Genomic DNA, 24,874 nt, shown 5'->3' on the forward strand with positions numbered 1-24,874 from the left:
TCCAAGACACTGCAAGCAATTAATCAGAAGGTTAAGGGGGATGAGTTGAAAGCGAGGATTTAACAGAACATCCACTTTCTTAGGGATGCCTAAGGGTGCCCTAAAAAAAGTCTTCGCTCTTCTCGGTTCCTTGAGACCGAAGTGTCGGTCTCTTGAAGCCTTGATACCGAAGTGAAGGGATTACCTACAACGACCAAGGATGGGTTGCATTTTCTGGGGCGCCGCAACTCAAAGTATCTTCTGGGGTACATGGGCATCGGGGTTGACGCGTGCGAACTCGGGCCATCTCTACATCCTGCCCAGACTAGCGAGGGTGTCTGAGTGACCCCTTGTTGTGGCATCGGCAAGTGGAGGACGTATACCCGGCAGATAGAACATCGGCAATTTAGACACTGACACGACACCAAGGCCTTGCCAATTTCCGCAATTACTGTGTCCTCGATGGTCAGGCGCCTGGTCCTGACTGCAGTGCGGTTCATCACATGAGCAGTCCGCGCAGCCTTCGAAGCGAATCTCGTTTGGCAAAGCCTTGCTAGCAGAGGGGGTTGCTTCTCCTCTAAGAATCCCTTGAGGTAGCATCCCCTAGCTCTACAGATGACGCGGGCTGACCTAGAGTGGGAAGACGCTGGGTCACCAGTTAAGAATACCAGTCTACATCATACCAGGTCTGCCAAGCGCTCCTTCTCGGCTCAGGTTTGTTGCGTGAATTGACAATCGCCTCACAGCCTGGTATACGTTCCAAGTGCTCCTTTAGCCGTTGCTCCTCCTCGGCCAGCCGCTGGCTCCACCAGTCGTCCGGATGTAGCCCCTGTCGGATGGCGTTCCGTGCCCATGACCAGGGAAATGCCGCCTGTACGAATAGCGAGGCCAGACCGTCGTGCTTGACCAGGGGCTTCAAAGCTTGCGTGATGTGCATGTAGCCTCTCACAATCTGCAGCCCCTCGTCCTTGGTCGTCCGATCGCGGCGTGCCGCCGGGTTGTAAAGGAAGTCGGCGAAGACGACACGCATGGTAAGCGCCGGTGCGTCGATCTTACCACGCAGCCAATTAACCGTGTCGCGCCAGTCCACTATGGCGGGGTGTTCACCAACGGGCCAGTCACGCGGCATGTAGGGCGGGAAGACAAGCTCGAGGAAGCGGAGGTGGGCGAGACAGTCGGCAGGGACGACATCTCGGAGGAAATGCGATGCAGCGAGACGCTCGTATGGGTAGTACTCCTTGGTGCTGGCGGTTTCCGGGTCCCGTGGTTTGTCTTGCTGGATTGTGGAGTCCAGGGCCCAGAACGGCCACGCCCTGGACATCGTGAACAATGAAATGGTTACGCGAGAAGAAGACAAGCTGGGCATCGCGGTATAAGGCGCGGCAGACGAGAAAGAGGCTGGTTGGTGGAGCCCAGCAGTTGCAGGTGAAGGAGAAGGCAGCGTGTCGGCGACGGCAAAAGCAGCCTGGGGACGGTGGTGGCCGGCCCGAGGGGTCGACGCGAAGGCATTGGCTCAGCCGGCAACCGTGATGAATGTGAGGCTGACATCCACCCTCGGAAGCTAGACAAGGCGGGCGGCATACTTGGTAGCGGCGATATCTCCTGCACCACGTGACCTCCTTCCAGGGGGTTACCAGGTCTGTATACTCGAGAATAAGAAGTCGCAGCTCGCGCGGCAGGTTTACTAGAGCCGACGGTGCCTTGGCAGGTGCAAGGCGAAGAGGTGACGGCTTAGGGCAGGCTTTTAGGACAGCGCTTTCGGCCAGCCGCTGGAGTGCGCGGTCCCATTGTTTGCAAAGCCGCACACGGCAGTCTTTGAGGGGCGGGAAGAGGGCAAGCGGGGCGATGGCTAGCTGGCCAGCCTCCAGCGCATACTCGTGCTGATGGTTGATATCGCAGACTAACGAGAGCGCCAGACGTCCGGGGCGAACGTGGGACGACAAGTGGACCGCAGCGTTGTACCAGCTAGTCAGTAGGGCTTGGGCTGCTAGCTTAGATGAAGTCGAGTCTATACCCGACGAGACGGGATCGAGCAGCGGTCGACGGTGCACACTCCCGTGGTACTTGGCGCACTGGTCGCGGATACTATTGGCGTGCGGCTCATGCTCGACGTCGTCGCAACAGCAAAGCGGCGGGTAGTCCTTCGAGTCGACCGGATAATGGCACGAGCACTCGTTGAGAACGATCTTGAGACTCGTCAAGGAGGCGATGGCCGTTGGCGACAGGGATTGAAGGGGCTCGAGGGAGGCCTTGTAAGCGTAGATAACGAATTGGTTGGTAGAATACAGCAGGGTAGCGGCTTCGGTGTACAGGTCGCGGCAGGACCGGAGTAAGCCGGCGAAGTTGCGCGTCGGGGGCGGGTCAAAGGCCGACACGAATATTCGCGACTCCTTGCGGCCATCTAAGTAATACGTGTTTGGGCGCCCATCACGGCGGGCTATGCCTATGTGAAGATATATGCGATGGCGTACGTGAGGAGGCAGCCGTAGCAGAGTCGGTGGCCGGGGCGGCTGCTCCTCGATGCCTCGCATCATCGTTGGGGGCCGATGGCTGTTGGCCGCCGTCACGGTTGATTCGAAAGGATTGGTGGCAGTTGGCTGTCGACTGTTCAATTTCGCGTCCCGTTTAGTTTTCGCGATGAAGAACCGAGAGCAGAAGAAGCCGGGGTAATTACCTTAAGTAAGGTGGGTGCCACTGGCAATGAAATGCGTGAGGACTGGAAAGTGCGGGATGGCTGCCTGGCTCGGCCGCTAACTAATCCGATCCATCAAATGCGAATCAATCCGACGGGGGTACCTTCAGCTGGTGGGCAAGAACCTTAAACTTTGTGACACACGGCTCAGGCAGGGGAAGAAAAGGCGTAGTCCAAATTCAACAGCGCAAGGCCCAGCTGGGAAGTAAATTAAGGTATGAAGCAAGGCCGGACTCGAACGCGGAATGGGGGATTGAATATGGGGAATATTCTCTAATTAACCACTGCGTTCTTCTCACATGCAAGGCCTAGTTAGGAGAGAGGACTAGAGCGTGAAAATACCTAATTACACAATTCAACCTCCAGCAACACAGATGAATTTCTTTCACCTGGTATGTCATTCCAGCCCTGGACACCGTCTCTAAGGTAATTACTTGAACGGACAGATACAACTGACGTTACAGACACAATTCCTGACGAAGAGATTGTCGAATGGGATGTGACTAGGTCGACCCGAATCAGCCACCCACTGCAACAGATCAAAGATTTTCAACGACATCATTGTAGTCCACAAAATCGAAGCTCTTGCTGGACCCAAAGATAATCTTTTTGACGCCAGTGCCGCTGTGGATGCTTCGGGGGCATTCTTCACAAGCTTGAAGTACGGAGGAATCGGTATGTATGTACATGCATACACCTGCAGACCTGGACGGTCAGGCAGAATGATAATAAATAATTAGGTGGGCCCAGCTGAGATATGTACATACAATGTTCGCCTCGACCCAATTCTGGGCGTGGAACCGTGATCGACCATGCTGAACCACACTTATCTCGCCCTTATCTTGCACGGAGCTCCACTAGCTAAACCGTGCCGGTTACTGCTAGCTCAAGATCGCCGTTCCCCGAACTCGGCAGCTCGGGAGTCATCGTGCAGATCATCGAAGGCGATCATCAAGGGTCCTCTTACCTCTTCTGTGGGTTACGTCAATGTTGGATGATACCGACCAAGGTGGGTAGCTGACTGGCTCTCTTGCGTTATCACCCAATTAACGTTGACGATCAAGATCACCCAGATCCTTTCGACACAGGGGTGCATGCTCACGCAGTAGCCCTTCCCACAAAACCGGTGACCCCCTCATGGGGAGAGCCAAGGACGGCGGCGAGATGCTGCAAAACCATAAAGTCCTGTCCCGTTCCCAATGGAAAGCCTCGCGTAGAGAAGCAAACAGAAGCAGTATAGATTGGATGCAATGATGATGATGATGACAAATGATAATGATGCGATGAGCAAGACGTACACAAGTCCAGAATCCCTGCGAGCTGGTTCCGATATCAGCTCTTTACTCCCTTGACCGCCCCTCTCAACTTCGTCTTTATCCTCCCCACCAGGACCGCCAGCCCGGCCTCCGGCCCCTCATCGGCCGCCACAAACCGCCTCACAAGAATATTGAACATGCCGCCAAACGCCAGGGCGATGGCCGTCGAGGTAAAGATGATGACGTTGTACGGCATGCTGAAGTCGGGCGTGGGCAGGCTGCAGAGCAGCGACGTGGTTCTGAGGTTGTACGCCGCCCGGGCCGCCGTATTCCCTTCCGCCCCGCGGTCGAGGATGGTGATGACGGCGGCGGCCACGTCAAACCCGCGGTTCGCGTCCGGCGGGTACTCGGTATACCGCAGGATGGACTTTTCAAAGTCGTACGTGAGGGACACGGTCGAGGCCGCGGGCACGCGCATACGCACTTCGAGCTGGGTACCGCGGGCGCGGTCAAGGGCCGGGCGGTAGTAAACTTGTTGGATCAGCGACTTGTTAATGTCGTCATTGTTTCGGTCTGTGGCGCTATCATTTTTGCTAATATTGTTGTCATTACGAGACGAAGACGGCGATGAGGATGTGCCGGCTACGCGCGCTTCCATGGTGTGCAGGTAAATACGCATAAACCAGGGGAGTGTTTCCATGTAGATGAATTCGACCTCGGTGTCGGGACTTGGGTTGCGCAGAATAGTCTGCACGCCGCCGCGCTCCTGGCCGTAGCCGGTGAAGCTGCGTTCGGCATAAAGAAGTGGAGTCTCCGGTGTCAGGATGCCGGCTGAGGCGCCATCCTCGAGGCGGGGGAGCATCAACTCCAGCTCGGTCTCGGGCGGCGAGACGTGAAAGCAGCGCGAAACTTGGTCGGGGTTCTTTTTCTCGGAAACGTCCTGGGTGACAAAGACAGTGCGAGAGTGGGGAACCTGGAGGCACACCGGAGGTACGGCCGGGTCTGCAAGAGGGCAGGTTCCTTTCACGGGCTTGCCGAAGATCTGGGCGAGTGACCACTCCTGGTTGGTGTGGTCCATGGGAAAGCATGTGTCATGAGAGTGGTAGGGCTTCGAAGTGTTGCAAGGCAGCTGATCGGCTGGCGGGGGTCTGGGAATAGGATTGTCTTGAAGCTCTGTTAGTCGACAGCGGAGATGGCGGGGTGGCCCTGCCTGGAGAACGACGTACCCCTCGGCCGCTTGGACCGTTCGATGTCAAGGACCATGTCAATAGTTTGCTCGATCTGTAGAACGCATTCATCGCCGGGGGGGCAAACTGGGCGGACATCGATGGCCATGGTTTGCCACGAAGCGTCAAACAGCTTGTGGCCGTCGAGCAGCGTGGCGATCCCGGCTTTGCCCTTGCATGGCAGGAGCTTCAGGAACGGGGTAAGGTTTTCGGTACAGACCACCTCGTGAGGCAGCACGCCGTAGAGGAGATGCATATCACTGTCCGTAGGATGGTCGCCTTCGGGTTGGAAGGACATTACGGGGCGTGTCGTCCGGGTTTCGTCGATGAAATTGAGCGAGGCACAGAATAGCCCCGACAGGGCGTTTGTGAGGATTCGCCATTTGCGGTCCGCTCTGCGAGTCAATTGTTGTCAGTAAGCGGCAGTGTCGATGGTCGGGAATCAAACTAGAGTGCCCTACTCCTCGTCCGCGTCAGCCTCGAGCCACGCCCAGAGTTCGACACCAGTGCCGCCCTCACGCGCGCCGTTCCACGGCCTGGCGCCCCAAGTTTCGGCATCCCATCGCCCCAAGCTAAACCTCAGATGAAGCTCGCGCGTGCCGGCATGTTGCAGGATCTGACCGAGCGAGCGCGGGAAGAAGCGGAAGTTGCCCTTTTCGAACTCGGAGAAGGTCGTGTTGGAGCGGAAGTTGAAGCTCGCAAGGAGCGAGGACAGAGGCAGCGGCCGCAGGTTCAGTTGCTCATAGTAGTCGGAGGATGCCGAAGCAGGAAAGACATTCAAGGAAAAAAGGAAAACCCAAAGGAACGACAGGAAGGGTAGGAATTGGCGCATCTTGCTTCCTCAGCGCCGTTTGGCCATTTGGGCGCATGGGATCCGCGAGAGGGAGACAAGAGGTTCGAAGATGATAAGTCTTGGCAGTCCCGGATAAAGGTGGCCAACTGGGGACCCGCCACTGCGCTTTGGGGAGGCGGCTTGGCCCACACCAACGCGCTCTGCAGCCTTGCAACGCGGCCGACGCTGTTCGCTCCGCCAGGCCAGGCGGTCACCTCCAAATTTCCCATCTCCAGACCCGCAACTCTAAACCAGGAAGCCAAGCACCTTGTCGGACATCTTTTCAACCCACACCACTGACACGTTGAACAAACCTCGACATCGAGTATCCCTTGCCAGCATCTTCATCAGAGCCCACAAACTGTTTTTTTTTTTCGCACAATGGCTGCCGAACAACGAAAGCTGCTTGGTACGCTCCTTTTTCTTTTTCATCCCTCCTCGTCTCAACAATGCGATGAGTGCTAACACGGGTTTCTTCTGCGCAGAGCAGCTTATGGGCGGTGGCATGGCGTCACGTAGCGCCCAGCTCCCGCTCACCGACCCCAAAGTCTGCCGCTCTTACCTCGTCGGTACCTGCCCGCACGACCTCTTTACCAACACCAAGGCCGACCTGGGCCCTTGCCCGCGCGTGCACTCGGAGGCGCTCAAGGCCGAGTACGAAAACCTGTCCGAGGCCGAGAAGAAGAAGTACGGGTTCGAGTACGACTACATGCGGGACCTGCAGAACCGCATCGAGGCGTGCAACCGCAACATCGACACGCTCCAGCGCCGGCTCGAGAAGACGCCCGACGAGGTCCGCCAGACCAACGCGCTGCTCAAGGCCATCTCGGACCTGGGCTCGACCATCGCCAACGGCCTGCTCGAGGTCGAGATCCTGGCCGAGTCGGGCGAGGTCGCGCGCGCCTACGACGAGTACTACAAGGTGCGCCACGCGCAGGCGGCCAAGGCCGAGCGCGAGCGCGAGCTCAAGGCGCTGTCCGAGACGTCCGGGCCCTCGGGCCACCAGAAGTTGCAGGTCTGCGACGTCTGCGGAGCGTACCTGAGCCGCCTCGACAACGACCGCCGCCTGGCCGACCACTTCTTTGGCAAGATGCACTTGGGCTTTGCTCAGATGCGCAAGGCCTACGACGCGCTCCCCAAGGAGATGAAGGGGAGGCAACGGCCGCCAATGTCCATGGGCGGCGGTGGAGACGAGGATATGGGCGGCGTCCCGACGGGCCCCGCCGGCGGGTATGGCGATGGGTGGAAAGGCAGGGGGTCCAGGAGTGGTGGCTTTCGTCCGCGCGGGCCGAGGAGGGGTTGGTAGAAACGGGAAAGGGAGCGGTAGGACACTTGCATTCACTGGCGTTTTGGCGTTGCATATTATGGGGTATATGGTATGGCACGATATCACGGCGGGCTAATGCTTCCAGCTTCTTTCTTGGTGTTCTTCTGCTTCTCGTTTTTATTAACCAAGCACGGTATGGTAGGCAAGAATTTCCACATTAAATAAAAAGACCCCGTGAATCGGTCAGGGTCATGTGGGTTTGACTTTCATGATCAAGGGCACAGAGGCTACGCTGGGTGCCGGGTTACTATCTCTCGTAAAGGTCGTTCACCGCGGGCCGCTCCGGTAGCCTGGCCTAACCGTGGCCATTGATTCGAGCATTTCCGTCCGCCTTTTCCTCGTCCACTGCTGTGTTTGGTGTCTATATATATATAGAGCCATCTCAATTACCGTGACGAACCTGCTCCGCCAAGCCCCGATTTGGCTAGCGTTGCACTTCGCTATTTGATGATGGATGCGCCATGGACCAGTGGCTGCCTTTTGAGCCTCGCACTCCCTCTCCTACGATGGGTTTTGCTTGGCAGCGATATCAGCAGCCACCTCCTCATCCCACTTGCCTACGGGCGATGCGATCGAAAGGTCAACATCGGGCTTGGACACCCATGCGGCCTCGACCGTCTTAGGCGCCGCGGCAGCTGATGTCGGCAAAGGCGGGAAATCCTCCTGCTTCAGGTCGGCCTTCTTCGGCGGAGACGACTCCGCCGCCGCCGCCGCAGCAGCAGCAGCAGCAGGTGGGTTCGGCCGTGCCTGATCTCGCCCGTTCTCACCCTCGCGTTCATCAAACAGCGTCCGTCCCCCGCCTCCGCGCCCACCCCTGCCCCGTCCACCACCCCGGCCCCTGCCTCGCCCTCTCAAGCCGAACCCGTTAAAGTCTCCGCCCTCATCCGCGAAGCCCCCGCCGCTGGCGAACCGACTCGCTCCGAGGCCGGCCGCGGACCTGGCGCCCCTCACTCCGCCATGGGCTCCCTTGAACCCCCCCTTCCTGTCTTCCTCGCGACCGACGAGGTCCTCCTTGCCGGCGTCCCAGCCGCCCCCTTCCTTGCCGGCCATGGCCTTGAGCTTGCGCTCCCGGTTCTTGGCCCGCTCGTCCTCGAGCTTGCGGCGCGCCTCCTCGGCGGCCCGGCGGCGCTCCAGCGCCTTCTCCATGTCGTGCGCGTACGCGGCCGCGAACTCGGACTCGTCGCGCTGCGCCTCCTCGAACCGCCGCGTCTTCTCGGCCGCGAGCAGCCGCATCTTCTCCATGCGCTCCGTCAGCTCCTCCTCCGTGAGCTTCGGGCGCGGATTCGCCCCCGAGTTGAGCCGGGCTTGGGAGATGGCCGAGGCGGTATTGTTGTTGTTGTTGTTGTTGTTGTTTGTCGACGCGGATGCCGTCGATCCCTTGGCTTTTGCTCCCGGTGCTGTGCCGGAGGGCTCGCGCGGGCCGGTGGGGGGTTGTTTGGAGTTTGTAGTTGGCGCTGAGGTGGCCGTGGATTCTTGGACGGACGGCGAGTTGTTCGCGTTCCCGGACTTCGAAGTCCTCTTGTGATTATTATTATTCTTGTTGTTATTATTCTTGTTATTATTGTTGTTGTTATTGTCATTATTGTTTCCCGGTGGCCGAGGGGATTTGCTATCCCCGCGTCGCCCCGGATTGTGGCGGGATTGCGCTAACGATCCCCTCACCGGCTGAGCCGGCGCGGTGGGAGCGGGCTGTTGCGAGACAGGAGCCGGTGCAGGTGCCGGACTTGGTGCTGCGGGAGCATCATGAACGGTGACGGTTTCGGACAGGATGACTGTCTCTTCTTCCACTGGCTCGATGTCATCAGCGAATAGATCGTCGTCGGTGCGGCCGCCAAACTGGTCCTGGTCCATGGCTGCGAATGGAGAATTAATGTAAAGTTGGCTGGTGGTATAGTGATAGTTACGTTTAAGGGCATTCGAATGTTCAGATTCGAATTCGCGGCGGAGCCGGTGCTCCCTCTCGGAATAGGACGCGGAGCCTGTTTCTCTGCAGGCGACCAGATGGGGGATCGAGGGGCTTGATTGAAGTGGGGGGAGTGTCTTGCAGCGCGGCCTTCTTGCTCCCTTGAGCTTTCGCGGGGCAACAGAGCGCCGCCCCACAAGCGCGAGGGGCAGCCGGCTACAACTGATGGCAGCGGCACAGCGCCATCCCGTTTTTTCCTTGCTCCCGCTCCGTGCTGCCCCTGCCTTGTTCGAACATCAATAGGTACTGTACACTACCTTACCAAGATTGAGGTTGCTTCACTGAGTCATTTCCCATCCAAAACCAGGAAGTGACACATCGCAGGTACGCCAAGATAATCAACGCCCATGACTCTCTTGCAGTTCCTGGCCGGCTGACTTGGCCGAGAACATTGGAGATATGAACTGTTGTTCAGGCTCCCATCCTGCACCACGACAGATGAAGATGAGACACCACCTAATGTAACTCGAGTGCATGCCCGGATTTCTAACTTGGCTGGATGACTTGAGCATCCTGCAGAACGCGCCGGCATCCAGAAACTTGGTCCACGGACCATGTCTGAAGACGCCATTGAAATGGCGCGCAGACGAGTGCATCATCCATAATAGCAGTGGGCAAGTGTGGTGCTTATTTTTCAACTGATTTTTTATTTGTTTATGTTTGCTTGTTCTCTTATTTTCTTTTCTTTTCTTTTTTTCCCCTTTCTCCCTTTGCAAGACTGTAGAGGCAGAAATCAAGCAAGATGTGCTTTCTGCCAGATAACTTACTCTGCTACAGGCAGGGGCAGGAAAGGACATTATTATTATTATTATTAGTCCTACACCGTTATACTAATAAGCATGCCAGAGCCTCTCTAGTTATATACAAAGGAAACCATACCTAATAGGCCGGATAAAAACCTCTATTATACCTCTAACGCCTAATCCGGAGTACTAATACACTACAAAGAAAAGGAGAAGTAGCTAGAATAGCCCTATAGAGGCCTTCCCTCCCGGTCTAGCCTCCTTACGAGGCGGTATTCTGGGAGCCTCCCTAGGTCTATTAGCCACTATAGAACCCTCCTTGCTAACCGATGGTTATAGGCCCCTATACCCCGTAAAACGAGGTCTAGGTCCCTTTAGGATTGTATTTCCTAGGATTCCTATGTTCGGCTTCTTAGTAGGTTTAGGCACTATATAATTAGGTACTCTATAGTTTCCTTCCCTTAGCTATAGGTATAGTAAGGGGTACTAACCCCTAGGACTTAAACCCTAAATAGGAAGTTATAGAGGCTAATAGCCCTTATATAGGCCTATATTAGTAGCGAGCTCTAGGCCTTTATTAGGCCTTAATACCTTTATAGGCCTTCCCTTATAAAAACTAGGTATAGGGGGTCTTTATCTAATATATATTATATCCTCCTATTAGCTTAGTTAGCCTTCTAATAGTTACTCTAGCTAGCTACTATAGCTAGTTCTATAGCCTATAGCTTCCTTTGTAAGGTCTATAGGGGGGGTTAACCCCCTTTATTACCTTCCTAAACCTATTACTAGACTATCGACCCTATTACTTCTAGGGCTATAGGCTTTAGTTCCTAGTCCCTTGCCCTAGCCCTTTTCTTCTAGAACCTCTAGCTTAACCTATTATAGGCCTATTAGATAAGAGCTCTTATAAGGACCTAGGAGGCCCTTAGGCCTGCCCTAGTCTATAGGAGTAGCTAGTTAAGTTTGGCTTTGAAGTTAGCTAGCCTCTTATTAAGATAGAGGTTAAAGGGCGGTACCTAGGCTTCTATTTTAAGGCACTAGATAGGGGTAGCCTTATAGGCCTTAGTAACTATTTAAAGGGCTTTATATTAGGCCTTTAATAGCTCTCTAGTAACGCCTTCTAGCTTGTCCCCTAGCTCAGTAAGCTTATAGTAGTTTAAGGCCCTATAGGCTAGGGCGCTATAGATATACTTAGTATAGACCTTGTAGGCCTATAAGAGGCTAGGGCCCTAGGTCTTTATAGTAAGCCTAGTTAGGGTAAACTCCTAGGTTTCTGACTTCTTAGCTACCTTTATATAATAAGGGCCTTATTACAGCCTCTAGTCTAGCTAGACCTTAAGGAATCTAGCTAACTTCGAAGGGGCTATAGTAGTAGTACCCCTTCTAGGCTATAGAAGCTTTAGTAGTCATAACTATTATTTCCGGCCCTTGTTAAAGTAGATAAGCTTATACTTTTCTAGGGTAAAAGCTATACCCTAAGTCTTTACCTACTAGAGGTAGGCCTTCTAGGCCTTCTATAGCTAACTATTATAGGCCTCCTTAGCCCTCCTAAAGGCTAGGAGGTTAGTATTATTAGCAAAGCCTATTAAACTAACTATAAGGCTAGCCTAGTAAATAGCCTAATAAAGAGAGGCTATATAAAGGATAAATAGAATAGGGGAGAAGGGTAACCCTTATAAGACCTTAGCCTTAACTAGTATATCCTATATTTCCTAGCTATCAAAGTAAAGGATAGCTACCTTATCCTATAACTACTCCTCATAACGAACCTAACTCAGACTTCTTCTAAAAGGGTTCAGACAAAGGTAGATTGTCACAGACAAGCATATAGACGGCCTAGCAGGCTACAGCCAGGACACGGGACATTCCGACAGCCAATCACTTGACAAACCGATCAGAAGATTATCACCGCCAAGACTAAGGTCTTCACTAGTAATAATAACATGTCACCGTCGATAACACGGAATTACAGAGTAAAAGGAGAAATGGTGCTAGTGATAACTATTAAAGAGGGACAAACAAATCGTATATATATAGCTAGCCAGTCACTCGTTTGGTAGACTCTAGGAGTTTACCAATAGTAATAATCACAATCATAGTACTTATACCAGGTATTACTAATTACTATAAGAGATAACTTTAATATTATTATAAACCTTTTAGCTTTACCGAATCCCTTAGATAACCTGCTTACTAGTTCTGCCTAATCTACCTTCGTCTAAACCCTTTCAGAAGAAGTCTAAGTTAGGTTCGTCATATATTATTACTACTCCCTTTGTTCTATTATGGTTTAGAATAGAGGTAACCTCGACCTTGATACCGACATAGCTACTAACGTTACGGCCAAATAACTGCTCGCTTAGCTTGGTCAACTCTAGTAGCAGATCTAGGAGTTAGACTAGAGAGATAAGGCTACTTAAGCTCGAATCAAGGAACTCGAGAACGGCAAAAAGTATTTATAGAAATTAATTAACGAGGCCTATACTAAAATCGAGACGCTTAAGGCTATCAAAGCAAGCCGTATTAAGATCGAACTACCTAGCAAATATAAAGGAACTAAGGAAGATCTTATAGGATTCCTAACAAACCTCCGATCCTATTTCTAGATTAATAATGACAAGTTCCTGGATGATAAAGCTAAAGTCCTTTATATAGCTATAAGACTAGAGGGCAAGGCACTTAGATAGTTTAAGCCTATATAGAATGACTATCTTACTAAGGAAGATAAAGATAATTAAGACACGTTTATATAGGTAGTCTTTCGGTCCTATAACCGTTTTAAAGAAGAGCTTCGGAAGGTTTTTAGCGACAAAGACAAGAAAATTCATATATAAGAAAGACTTGCCAATCTCTGATAGACTAAGTTAGTAGCCTCCTACACTGTATAGTTTAGATAGGATATATTCAAGTCTTAGCTTAACGACAAGGCATTAATATAATTGTTCTATAACGGCCTAAAGGAAAAGGTTAAAGATAAGCTATATAAGTATAATTAGCCTGAGACTCTAGATAAATACATTATATAGGCCATTAGAATTGATAATCGGCTCTATATACAAGAGCAGTAGAAACGAGGTCAAATGAACAGAACTATAGTTAAAGCTAACGACAAGAAAAAACGAACATACGCTAGTACCTTGTACAGGATACACCCCGGAGCTATAGATATAGACATAGCGCAGAAGCAGGACCAGAAGAAGACGACCAAAGATAAGTCCAATGTTACCTGCTATAACTATAGAAAGAAAGGGCACTATAAGCGAGAATGTCGAAGCCCAAAGAAAGAGTAGAAGCCAGTCCCTAGAAAAGAAATCGTAGATATTAACGAAACCACTAAGAACATTACCAAAATAATAGCTACAAGCTACAAAGATAAGGATAGTAATACGGACAATTTTAGATATGACGGCGATAGAGAAGATAGATAAGTACTATACTCCGAACTAGTTACTATGGACCTAGAGACAGGTCTTGCCGAATGGGATACGGCCGGAGAGTACGTACTACCAATTTCGACTCTCCTAGCCTTAAGATAGTGGGGTTTCACGATTATACAGAGGCAGGATAGATTATAGATAACTGATACCTAAGGAACTGAAAGACCTAGACCTAATGTTCTATTCCTCTAGGAACGAATCAAAGGGTACTGTAACGAAGTTTTCTGGCTTAATATAGAACTATGCGAATAGGATGAACGTTTAACTTAACTTGCCTAGTAGAGCGACAAGATAAGGGACAAGACAAGGGAACTTCGATATATTATAGAAACCATTAAAGGAAAATAGCTTATAGTATATGATAGACCTGATAGCTATACCAAGTGTTTTAACGATTAGCAACTTAGTAACGATATATAGAACCTAGAATATTAGTTTATACACGTAAACCACGGAAAAGACAAGCGTACGTAGGAAAGCTACTAGAAGAAATACTCCTACCTTAGCATTAGAGTACCTATAGTCTACGTATAGTAGGAAGGATTTGGGAGAGAATTCTAATACCTCCTAGGCAACGCCACGTAACTATACCCTTGACACGAGGCATATATACAAGTGCCCTAGTTCTAGTATATAGTATACAAATGCCAATACCACTTCCACGACAAATTCGAGAATAACTACTAGCTGACCCGACAAGAAAATGAGGATAGAAGCTTATGCCCTATGGAATAGGTCTACAATATAGGAAACAGAGCGGCCGAATTACTCTGGAAGATTGAAGACCAGAGTCTAGAAAGCATCACGATAGTTCCAAAACAGGCCTAGCCTAGGCACTATAGAACGGGACGAGACATATGGGACTTATGCTGGAGCAACGATTGCCTTTATCACGCGGATAAAAAGAAATTGCGAATTCGGGAGCTTTAGATAAAGCTATAGCACATACGATGGAAAGTAAAACGGACCTAATGGTAGGAAACTACAAGCACCTAATGGCTTATAGAGATAAGTATAATCGATAAAGCTACTACTAGCCGAATAACTAAAGAGGTTAGTACTGACCTAGGAAACAGGTCAGGGCCCTTCGAGGGGCCTAAAAACCATTAACGCCTATATAGTGGCAAGTGGTAGCATAGTATAGGAGGAACTGCTGTAAGAGATCACTATATCAGGACCTCCTAGCAGAAATATAGGAAGTCGCTACAATCTTTAGACGATAACAGTACGACAAGCGACTATAGATAATAGTATAATGGAAATAGTATGAAATGCTTATACTAGTAGATAGTAGAGTAGAGATAAACCTGATTTCGCCGACGCTTATAAATTAGCTATAGATACCCTAGAGAATGAAGCAGAAGTATAGCCTAGTCAAAGGACTATTTCTGATATAATAGGTATATAGAGAGACTAAACCAATTAATATCACTATAGCAAGGAAGACTATAGTAGTTATATTTAGTATTGTAAATATAGGCAATAACAAAGATATAATATTAAGGTTACCATAGTATGAAGATTACAACCTAGACATTAGCTAGAAGAATGGTAGCTACCTACAACCCCAAATAGAGTCATATTCGACTAGCAAGATAGGGAGCACGCAAGGATCACGAGTAGACGATGCTTAAGGGAAGGCATGTCCTACAGATCTACCGCAAGAGACGAGCAATGGCAGACAGACTACTACAGACTCTAGAAGAAGCGGTAAAACGACAACGACAATATAATAGGAGGAACGAGCCGAACCGCCGATAGCTGTTCTCTCTGTTAATGAATGTAGAGCACTATAATTAGAGTAGTAGGTCAAGACAGGAGAAATTACTAGTATTGCTATAGATGGAACCAAGTTTGTATACTATTAGAAAACCGAGAGACGAGATAAGACTAGGGAAGTACCGAAGGAATACAAAGGATATCTAGCATTCGAACCGAAACATCTAGAAGGACTACTAGAATATAGCCTATAGGATTATAAGATTAAGCTTAAGGAAGAAGTATGACTAAAGTTCTTCAAGATTTACTATACGAGCTAGATATAAAACGAAGAACTTAAGCGATATTTAGAGGAGAACCTTCGAAGAGGGTATATCTGCCTATTAACATCGCTAGCAGGCTACCTAATCCTATTTATACCTAAGAAAGATAGAAAGCTATAGTTATATATCGACTATTAGTAACTTAACGAATAGACTATAAAAAACCGATACCTGTTACTACTAATCTTACGGCTCTAAGATCAGTTAGTAGGAGCCTAATATTTCACACGTCTTGACTTGCCATCGGCCTATAACTATATACGGATCAAAGAAGGCGACGAGTAGAAAACGGCCTTTAGGATACCCTATAGCCATTACAAGTACCTCGTCATGCCATTCGGACTTACAAACACGCTAGCAACGTTCTAAGCCCTGATTAATCAAGCTATCCGACCCTTTCTCGACAAATTTACAGTATATTATCTTGACAATATACTTATCTTCTCTAAGACGATAGACGAACACTAGAAGCACGTAAAAGTAGTACTAGATACGCTACACGTATATAAACTATTAGTTAACAAGGAAAAGAGCGAATTCCACGTTAGGAAAATAGTGTTTTTAGGGTATAAAATATCCCTAAGACAAATTTAGATAGAATCTTCTAAGGTTAAAGCTATTAAGAATTAGCTATAACTAACGATAATCACAGAAGTACGAAGCTTCATCAGATTTATAAACTTTTACCAAATGTTTATTAGGAACTTTAGAGCGATTATACGACCTTTATACGAACTTACCAAGAAGAATGCTAAATTCTAATGGGAAGGGCAATACAAGCAAGCATTTATATAGATCTGCGACACCATTACTAAAGACCTAGTACTAGTACTACCAGATCCTAAGAAACTATTTGAGGTGGAAATGGACGCTTCAGACTATGCTATTAGAGGATAATTAGGATAATAAGATAGATAAGGAAAGCTATATCCTATAGCCTTCTTTTTAAAGAAGCTTGATAGACTATGTCTTAATTATCCGATCTACGACAAGGAACTACTTGCGATTATCGAAGCTTTCAAGGAATGGCGACTATACCTTAGTGATACAATTAAACTAGTATAGGTATATATAGATTATAAGAACCTACGATACTTTACGACAACAAAGGAGCTTAATAGACAACAAATATAATAGGTAGAATTCCTTACGGAATTTAACTTCGAGATCTGCTACAAGAAGGGCAAAGAGAATGTATAAGCAGATACCTTAAGCCGACAAACGGATCATACAGAAGAACGGACAGAAACAACACCACCGTTATTCAAGGAATGGACAGACAGAACGCTACATTACGAAACGTAGGCACCTATAGAAGATAATCTACTCGACTCATTCTTAAAATGTTACGTAATCTTCCGAGAAGAAAGGACCGACGAGACATAGTATTAAGCGACACCCGGACTAGTAGTACCTAACGGAGTAGAAGAAAGAGATAGGAAACTCTAGTACCGAGGCAAAGCGTATATCTATGATAAAGATCAATAGCTATGAATGATTTAAGAACTCTATAAGTCGAAACTCGGAGGATATAAAGGAGTTATAAAGACTGTCGTATAAGTTAAGAAACACTATGACTTTCTATAGTTAACGACAAGAGTTAAGGAAGTCGTACGAAGCTACGACATCTACAATCGAAGTAAAACGGCATAATACAAGCCATATAGGCTACTTTAGCCACTACTAACACCTGACAAACTATAGAGTTTGGTCATAATAGACTTTATTACAAAGCTACTAGAATCTATAGACATAGCTATAGGAGTGATCTATAATAGTATCCTTACTATAGTAGATCGCCTAACTAAATAGGTATACTTCTTCCCTTATAAGGAGTCCTAGATAGTAGAACAATTGGCAGACGTAATCTATCGGCAAGTTACATTAGTATACGCTTAGCTATAAGAATGGATTACCAATAGAGATACCAAGTTCGTATCGAAGTTCTAGTAAGCGTTAATATAATGATTAGGCATTAATAGCAAACTGTTAACGGCATATTACCTGCAGACCGACAGACAAACGGAGCGACTAAACCAAGTCGTCGAATAGTATCTCTATTCTTACGTCAACTACTAATAAGACAACTAGGTCATGCTATTACCAATAGTATAACTCGCTTATAATATATTACCAACAGAAACAACTAAGGTTATACCATTCTTCGTAAACTACAGATATAAAGTAGACCTTAGACAAGGACTAGAGGTTATAGTACCAAGAGCAGTAGTCAAAGTAGAACAGATACACGCACTATATAGGAAGCTTAAAAAGGAACTCGAGTTTGTCAAGACTAGAATAAAGAATTACTATAACAAATATAGGCTCGAGGGACCTTACCTAGAGAGGGGAGACAAAGTCTACCTAATTATACGGAACTTACAAACCAAACGACTAAGCACAAAGCTAGACTTTAAGAAGGTCAGACCCTTCGTTATCAAAGAACAAATTTCGACATCTAACTACCGACTATCGTTACTATTATCTATATGACTACAGATAGATATTTTTCATATTTCACTTCTCGAACCAGTACCGAAAAACGCTAAGGTTATTATAAATATCGAGGCAAAAGATAAGGAAGAAAAATAAGACGTCGAAGAAATTCTAGATTTATATATTATTAATAAGGAACTATAGTACCTAGTTAAATAGCTTGATTTTAGACTAGAAGACAGCTTATAGGAACTAATTAAGAATCTAAATTGCCCTAAGAAACTAGAGCAGTTCTACCGGCAGAACCCGGATCGACCAAAGGAAAACCTAGGACAGAATCAAAGACAGTACCCTAGTCGATAATATCGGCGGCATTATTAATCTCTGACAAGGGCATAGTAGGCACCTCTTGCCACTCCCATCGCTTAACCTCCTCTAACTCGTCCAAGGTCGATAGACTACGCGCTACCATGTCGGCACCCTTCTCTACAAAAAACTCCTTCTGCTGACGAAGACGCCGGAGCCGTGTAAGCTTTTCGGATAACTTGTGCTAGGCTTCTTCTAGACGGCATTAGGACTTATCTAGCTTAAGTTCGGTATAACATTTAGTATCCTTAATATAATGCTACTCCTAGAGAATACGATCTACTAGAACAAATATTAGGAATCATATTTAAAAAAAAAAAAAAAAAGAAGAAAGACATACTTATAGGAAGAAAGCAGGATGCTAGAGCTATTATAAGAATAACCTCAATAGATATAGGCTTTATAACGCTTTATACGCGCGATCATTTTGCAGATAAGGCCTTATAACGCGTACCAAGAGCAAGGTATAACGATAAAACCATTCTTAGCGATGTTCTAAGCAAGGGAAGTACGGTAACATATGGAATACGACTTCCGTTTCTCTATTGGCATCCTATTAATATGGCGACTATAATACAGAAATAGGAAGAATATAGTACTTATAAGCAAAAGGTATTAGCGCTATTTAAAATAGCCTAAGAGGGCTTTCGGGTCGAAAGCCTTAAAGGAGGGGCATCGTGTTATAGATAAGTATATAGACAGCCTAGCAGGCTATAGCTAGGACACGGGACATTCCGATAGCTAATTACTTGATAAACCGATTAGAAGATTATCACCGCCAAGACTAAGGTCTTCACTAGTGATAATAACATGTTACCGTCGATAACGCGGAATCACAGAGTAAAAGGAGAAATGGTGCTAGTAATAACTATTAAAGAGGGACAAATAAATCGTATATATATAGCTAGCTAGTCACTCGTTCGGTGGACTCTAGGAGTTTACTAGTAGTAATAATCACAATTATAGTACTTATACTAGGTATTACTAATTACTGTAAGAGATAACTTTAGTGTTATTATAAACCTTTTGGCTTTACCAAATCCCTTAGACGACCTGCTTACTAGTTCTACCTAATCTATCTTCGTCTAAACCCTTTCAGAAGAAGTCTAAGTTAGATTCGTCATATAGATTAAGCAAGACAAGTAGGCAGGTATGACGAACCCAACTCAGACTTCTTCTAAAAGGGTTTAGACGAAGGTAGATTGAGCGGGACAGGTAGGCAGGTCGTCTAAGGGATTCGGTGAAGCCAAAGGGTTTATAACAACACTTAGAGTTGTCTCTCATAGTAATTAGCAATGCTTGGTATAAGTACTGTGATTGTGATTGTTACTACTGGTGAACTCCTAGAGTCTACTATAATGAGTGACTATCTATATGTATATATAATCTCAGTGATCACTCGTAATTACGGTGATTGTAAGTGATCGTATGGTGATGATTACCCTGATCACTGGTGAGCGTAGTAATCACTATGCTTCCCTATGTTGTGATTGGTCCTTTCGTTCCTTTGGCTTGATTGGTCTGTCTGTACCGGTGGCTTAGGTAGCATCTATATGTATATTTCCGTGATACGATGCCCTCCCTCTAAGGCTTTTAACCCGAAAGCCCTCTTTTTAGGCTGTTTTAAATAGCACTAACATTCCTTGCGTTCCCTGTATGTGTTCTTTCTCCTTAGCCCTTGTTGCCCTTTATACTGTTAATTATATTGTCTAATGCGTATAGATCCCTAGCGTCTATTCGTTATAAGCGTTTAGCTTAGTTTATTTCCGATCATAGGTTTATAGTAATAGCGTATTCCCATTATATAGAGTATAACTAAGTATATAAGATAATTAAAAAATCTTATTACTATAAGGCTTATATGTGTTAGGGTTATACTTACGATAGTTCTAGCGTTCTAGTTTCTTCTTATAAGTTCCTGTTTCTTTGCGAGGGTACGCTTCTAATCGCCTTATAGTAGATCGTATTATACGCGAACAACGTCATTTAAAGGCTAAAGAGAAAGAGGCCAAAGCCTTGCTACGGGAATATTAGCGTAAAGCGTCTAAGGCATTAGCCTATCTGACTCGGGTTCGTGAATAACGAGAGTTCCTGGTAGAGAAGGGAGCAGATATGGTTATACAGGGTTTGTCGAATCTAGACGAATTGGAGGCGGTAGAATAGCAGGAATTAGGGGCCGTTATGTAACTTAGCAGTGGCGTTGAGGTTGTTAACTAGGGTGCTGTTTTTGGTTCTGTCCTAGGTTTGCCTTTGGCCGATCTAGGTTCTGTCGGTAGAACTGCTCTAGTTTCTTAGGGCAATTTAGATTCTTGACTAATTCCTATAAACTGTCTTCTAGTCTAAAATCAAGCTATTTGACTAGGTACTATAGTTCCCTATTAATAATATATGAATCTAGAATTTCTTCGACGTCCTATTCTTCCTCTTTGTCCTTTGCTTTAATATATATAGCAACCTTAGCATTTTTCGGTACTAGTTTAAGAAGTAAAATATAAAAAACATCCGTCTGTAGTTACATAGATAATAGTAACGATAGTTAATAGTTAGATGTCGAAATTCATTCTTTGATAACAAAGGGTCTGACCTTCTTAAAGTCTAGCTTTATGCTTGGTCGTTTAGTTTACAAGTTTCGTACGATTAGGTAGACTTTGTCTCCCCTTTCTAGGCAAGGTCCCTTAAGCCTGTGTTTGTCGTAGTAGTTCTTTATCCTCGTTTTGACAAACTCGAGTTCCTTTTTAAGCTTTTTATATAGTGCGTACATTTGTTTTACTTTGACTGCTGCTCTCGGCACTGTGATCTCTAGTCCTTATCTAAGGTCTGCTTCATATCTGTAGTTTGCGAAGAATGGTGTGACCTTAGTCGTTTCTATTAGTATCGTATTGTAAGCAAGTTATACTATTAGTAACAATATAACCTAGTCGTTTTGCTAATAGTTGATGTAAGAACGGAGATACTATTTGACGACTTAGTTTAGTTGCTCTGTTTGTCTGTCGGTCTATAGGTGATATGCCGTTAATAGCTTGCTATTAACGCCTAATTGTCGTATTAACGCTTGCCAGAACTTTGATACGAATTTGGTATCTCTGTCGGTGATCCATTCTTACAGCCAAGTATATACTAATGTAACTTGCCAATAGATCACGTCTGCTAGCTATTTAGCTATCTAGGATTCCTTGTAAGGGAAGAAGTATACCCATTTAGTCAGGCAATCTACTATAGTAAGGATACTATCGTAGATCACTCCTATGGCTATGTCTTTGGATTCTGGCAGCTTCGTGATAAAGTCTATCGTGACTAAGCTCTATGGTTTGTCAGGTGTTAGCAATGGCTAAAGTAACCTATACAGCTTATATCGTGCCATTTTGCTTCGGTTACAGATGTCGTAGTTTCGTACGACTTCTTTAACTCGTGCCGTTAACTATGGAAAGTCGTAGTGTTTCTTGACTTGTGTAACAGTTTTTATAACTCCTTTATATCCTCCGAGTTTCGATTTATAGAGCTCTCGAATCATTCGCAGCTATTGATCTTTATTATAGATATACGCTTTGCCTTGGTACTAGAGTTTCCTATCTTTTTCTTCTACTCCGTCAGGTACTACTAGTCTGGGTGCTGCTTGATACTATGTCTCGTTAATCCTTTCTTCTCGAAGGATTATATAATATTCTAGGAATGAGTCGAGTGGATTGTCTTCTACGGGTGTCTACGTTTCGTGATGTAGTGTTCTATCTATTCGTTCCTTGAATAACGGTGGCGTTGTTTCCGTTTGTCCTTCTATATGATCCGTTTGTCGGCTTAAGGTATCTACTTATACATTCTCTTTACCCTTCTTGTAATAGATCTTAAAATTGAATTCTATAAGGAATTCTACCTATTATATTTATCATCTGTTAAGCTCCTTTGTCATTATAAAGTATCGCAAATTCTTATAATCTATATACACTTATACTAGTTTAATTATACTACTAAGGTATAGTTACTATTTCTTAAAAGCTTTGACAATTATAAGTAATTCCTTATTATAGATTAGATAATTGAGACGTAGTCTATCGAGCTTCTTTAAAAAGAAGGCTATAGGATGTAGCTTCCTTTATTCGTCTCGTTATCCCAATTATCCTCTGATAGTATAGTCTAAAGCGTCCGTTTCCACCTTAAATAGCTTCTTAGGGTTTAGCAGCACCAGTACTAGATCTTTAGTAATGGCGTCGCGGATCTATATAAATGCTTGCTTGTGTCGCTCTTCCTATTGGAATTTAGCGTTCTTCTTAGTAAGTTTGTACAAAGGTCATACGATCGCTCTAAAGTTCCTAATAAACATCCGGTAGAAGTTTGTAAACCCGATGAAACTTCGTACTTCCGTGACTAACGTCGGTCGTAGCTAATCCTTAATAGCTTCAACCTTTAAAGGTTCTATCTAGATTTGTCCTAGGGATATTTCGTATCCTAAAAATACCGTTTTCCTAACGTGGAATTTACTCTTTTCCTTATTAACTAATAGCTTATACGCGTATAATGTATCTAGTACTACTCTTACGTGCTTCCGGTATTCGTCTATTGTCTTAGAGAAGATAAGTATGTCGTCAAGATAATATATCGTAAATTTATCGAGAAAGGGTCAGATAGCTTGATCAATTAGGGCTTAGAACGTTGCTAGCGCGTTTGTAAGTCTAAATGGCATGACAAGGTACTTATAGTGGCCATAGGGTATCCTAAAGGCCGTTTTCCACTTGTTGCCTTCTTTAATCTATATATAGTTATAGGCCGATGGCAAGTCAAGACGCGTAAAATATTAGGCTCCTACTAACTAATCTCGGAGCTATAAGATTAGCAGTAACAGGTATCGGTTTTTTATAGTCTATTCATTAAGTTACCGATAGTTAACGTATAACTATAGCTTTCTATCCTTCTTAGGTATAAATAGGATTAGGTAGCCTACTAGCGATATTAATAGGCAGATATATCCTCTTCGAAGGTTCTCCTCCAAATACCACTTAAGTTCTTCATTCTATATCTAGCTTATATAGTAAATCTTAAAGAACTTTAGTCGTGCTCCTTCCTTAAGCTTGATCTCGTAATCCTATAGGCCGTGTTCTAGTAATCCTTCCAGATGTTTCGGTTCGAATGCTAGGTATCCTTCGTATTCCTTTGGTACTTCCCTAGTCTTGTCTCATCTCTCGGTTTTCTAATAGTATATAAACTTGGTTCCGTCTATAGCAATGCTAGCGATTTCTCCTATCTCAACCTACTATTCTAATTGTAGCGCTCCGCATTCGTTAACGGAGAGAACAGCTATCGACGGTTTAGCTCGTTCCTCCTATTGCATCGTCGTTGTCGTTTTGCCGCTTCTTCCAGAGTCCGTAGTAGTCTATCTGCCACTGCCTATCTCTTATAGTAGATCTATAGGACATGCCTTTCCTCGAGCATTGTCCTCTTGCGATCCTTGTATACTCCCTATCTTGCTAGTCAAATATGACTCTATTTGGGGTTATAAGTAGCTACTATTCTTCTAGCTAATGTCTAGGTTATAATCTTTATACTATAGTAACCCTAATATTATATCTTTGTCGTTGCCTATGTCTATAATACTAAATATGACTACTATAGTTTTCCTTACTATAGTGATGTTAATTAGTTTGGTCTCCCTATATACCTATTATGTTAGAAATGGCCCTTTGACTATGCTATACTTCTGCTTTATTCTCTAGGGTATCTGTAGCTAATTTACAAGCGTCGGCAAAATTAGGTTTATCTTTGCTCTACTATCCACTAGTACAAGCATTTCGTGCTATTTCTATTGTGCTATTATCTATAATCGCTTGTCTTGCTACCGTTGTCTAAAAATTGTAGCAATTTCCTATGTTTCTGCCGGGAGGTCTCGATATAGTGGTCTCTTATGCTAGTTCCTCCTATATTACGCTACTACCTGCTGCTACGTAGGCGTTAATGGTTTCTAGGCCCCTCGAAGGGCCCTAACCCGTTTCCTAGGTCAGTATTAACCTCTTTAATCGTTTGGCTAATAGCGGCTTTATCTATTATACTTATTTCTATAAGCCATTAGGTACTTATAGCTTCTTACCATTAGGTCTGTTCTGCTTTTCGTCGTATATACTATAGCTTTATCTAAAGCTCCTAAATTCGTAACTTCTTTTTATCCGTATAGTAGAGGTAATTGTTACTCTAGTATAAGTCCTATATATTTCGTCCTATTCTGCAGTACCTAGGCTAGGCTCGTTTTGGAACTATCGTAATGCTTTCTAGACTCTGGTCTTTAATCTTCCAGAGCAATTCGGCCGCTCTGTTTCCTGCATCGTAGACCTATTCCACCAGGCGTAAGCTTCTGTCCTCATTTTCTTGTCAAGTCGGCCAGTGGTTGTTCTCGAATTTGTCGCGGAAGTGGTATTAGCATTCGTATACCACACATTAGAACCAAGGTACTTGCATATGTGCCTCATGTCAAGGGTGCAATCGTGTAGCATTGCCTGGGAGGTATTGGAATTCTCTCCTAAATCCTTCCTACTATACGTAGACCATAGGTACTCTAATGCTAAGGTAGGAGTATTTCTTCTAGTAGCTTTCCT

At 45.9% G+C, this 24,874-nt stretch overlaps 4 protein-coding genes across 4 annotated transcripts; 1 reads left to right on the forward strand and 3 right to left on the reverse strand.

Moving 5' to 3' along the window:
- Positions 1-609: 609 nt before the first annotated feature.
- Positions 610-2,513, reverse strand: MYCTH_2116379 (uncharacterized protein; the record flags this gene model as incomplete). Its single annotated transcript, XM_003660871.1, has 4 exons — positions 610-625; positions 663-1,255; positions 1,290-1,598; positions 1,881-2,513. The coding sequence occupies 4 exons, from the start codon at positions 2,511-2,513 to the stop codon at positions 610-612; spliced, it is 1,551 nt and encodes a 516-aa protein (XP_003660919.1).
- Positions 2,514-3,836: 1,323 nt separating this feature from the next.
- Positions 3,837-6,065, reverse strand: MYCTH_2299742 (uncharacterized protein). The gene is made up of 3 exons (XM_003660872.1): positions 5,615-6,065; positions 5,154-5,548; positions 3,837-5,091 (listed from the first exon to the last, which is right to left on the reverse strand). The coding sequence occupies exons 1-3, from the start codon at positions 5,983-5,985 to the stop codon at positions 4,004-4,006; spliced, it is 1,854 nt and encodes a 617-aa protein (XP_003660920.1). The 5' UTR covers positions 5,986-6,065; the 3' UTR covers positions 3,837-4,003.
- A 145-nt stretch (positions 6,066-6,210) lies between these two features.
- MYCTH_2299743 (uncharacterized protein) lies at positions 6,211-7,552 on the forward strand. The gene is made up of 2 exons (XM_003660873.1): positions 6,211-6,394; positions 6,471-7,552. The coding sequence occupies exons 1-2, from the start codon at positions 6,367-6,369 to the stop codon at positions 7,289-7,291; spliced, it is 849 nt and encodes a 282-aa protein (XP_003660921.1). The 5' UTR covers positions 6,211-6,366; the 3' UTR covers positions 7,292-7,552.
- MYCTH_2299745 (uncharacterized protein) lies at positions 7,553-9,320 on the reverse strand. The gene has a single exon (XM_003660874.1). It carries the CDS (start codon positions 9,161-9,163, stop codon positions 7,814-7,816), a length of 1,350 nt encoding a protein of 449 aa, XP_003660922.1. The 5' UTR covers positions 9,164-9,320; the 3' UTR covers positions 7,553-7,813.
- Positions 9,321-24,874: the final 15,554 nt, after the last annotated feature.

The sequence above is a fragment of the Thermothelomyces thermophilus genome, chromosome 1 (genome assembly GCF_000226095.1).
Source record: "Thermothelomyces thermophilus ATCC 42464 chromosome 1, complete sequence".
Lineage (NCBI taxonomy): Eukaryota > Fungi > Ascomycota > Sordariomycetes > Sordariales > Chaetomiaceae > Thermothelomyces > Thermothelomyces thermophilus.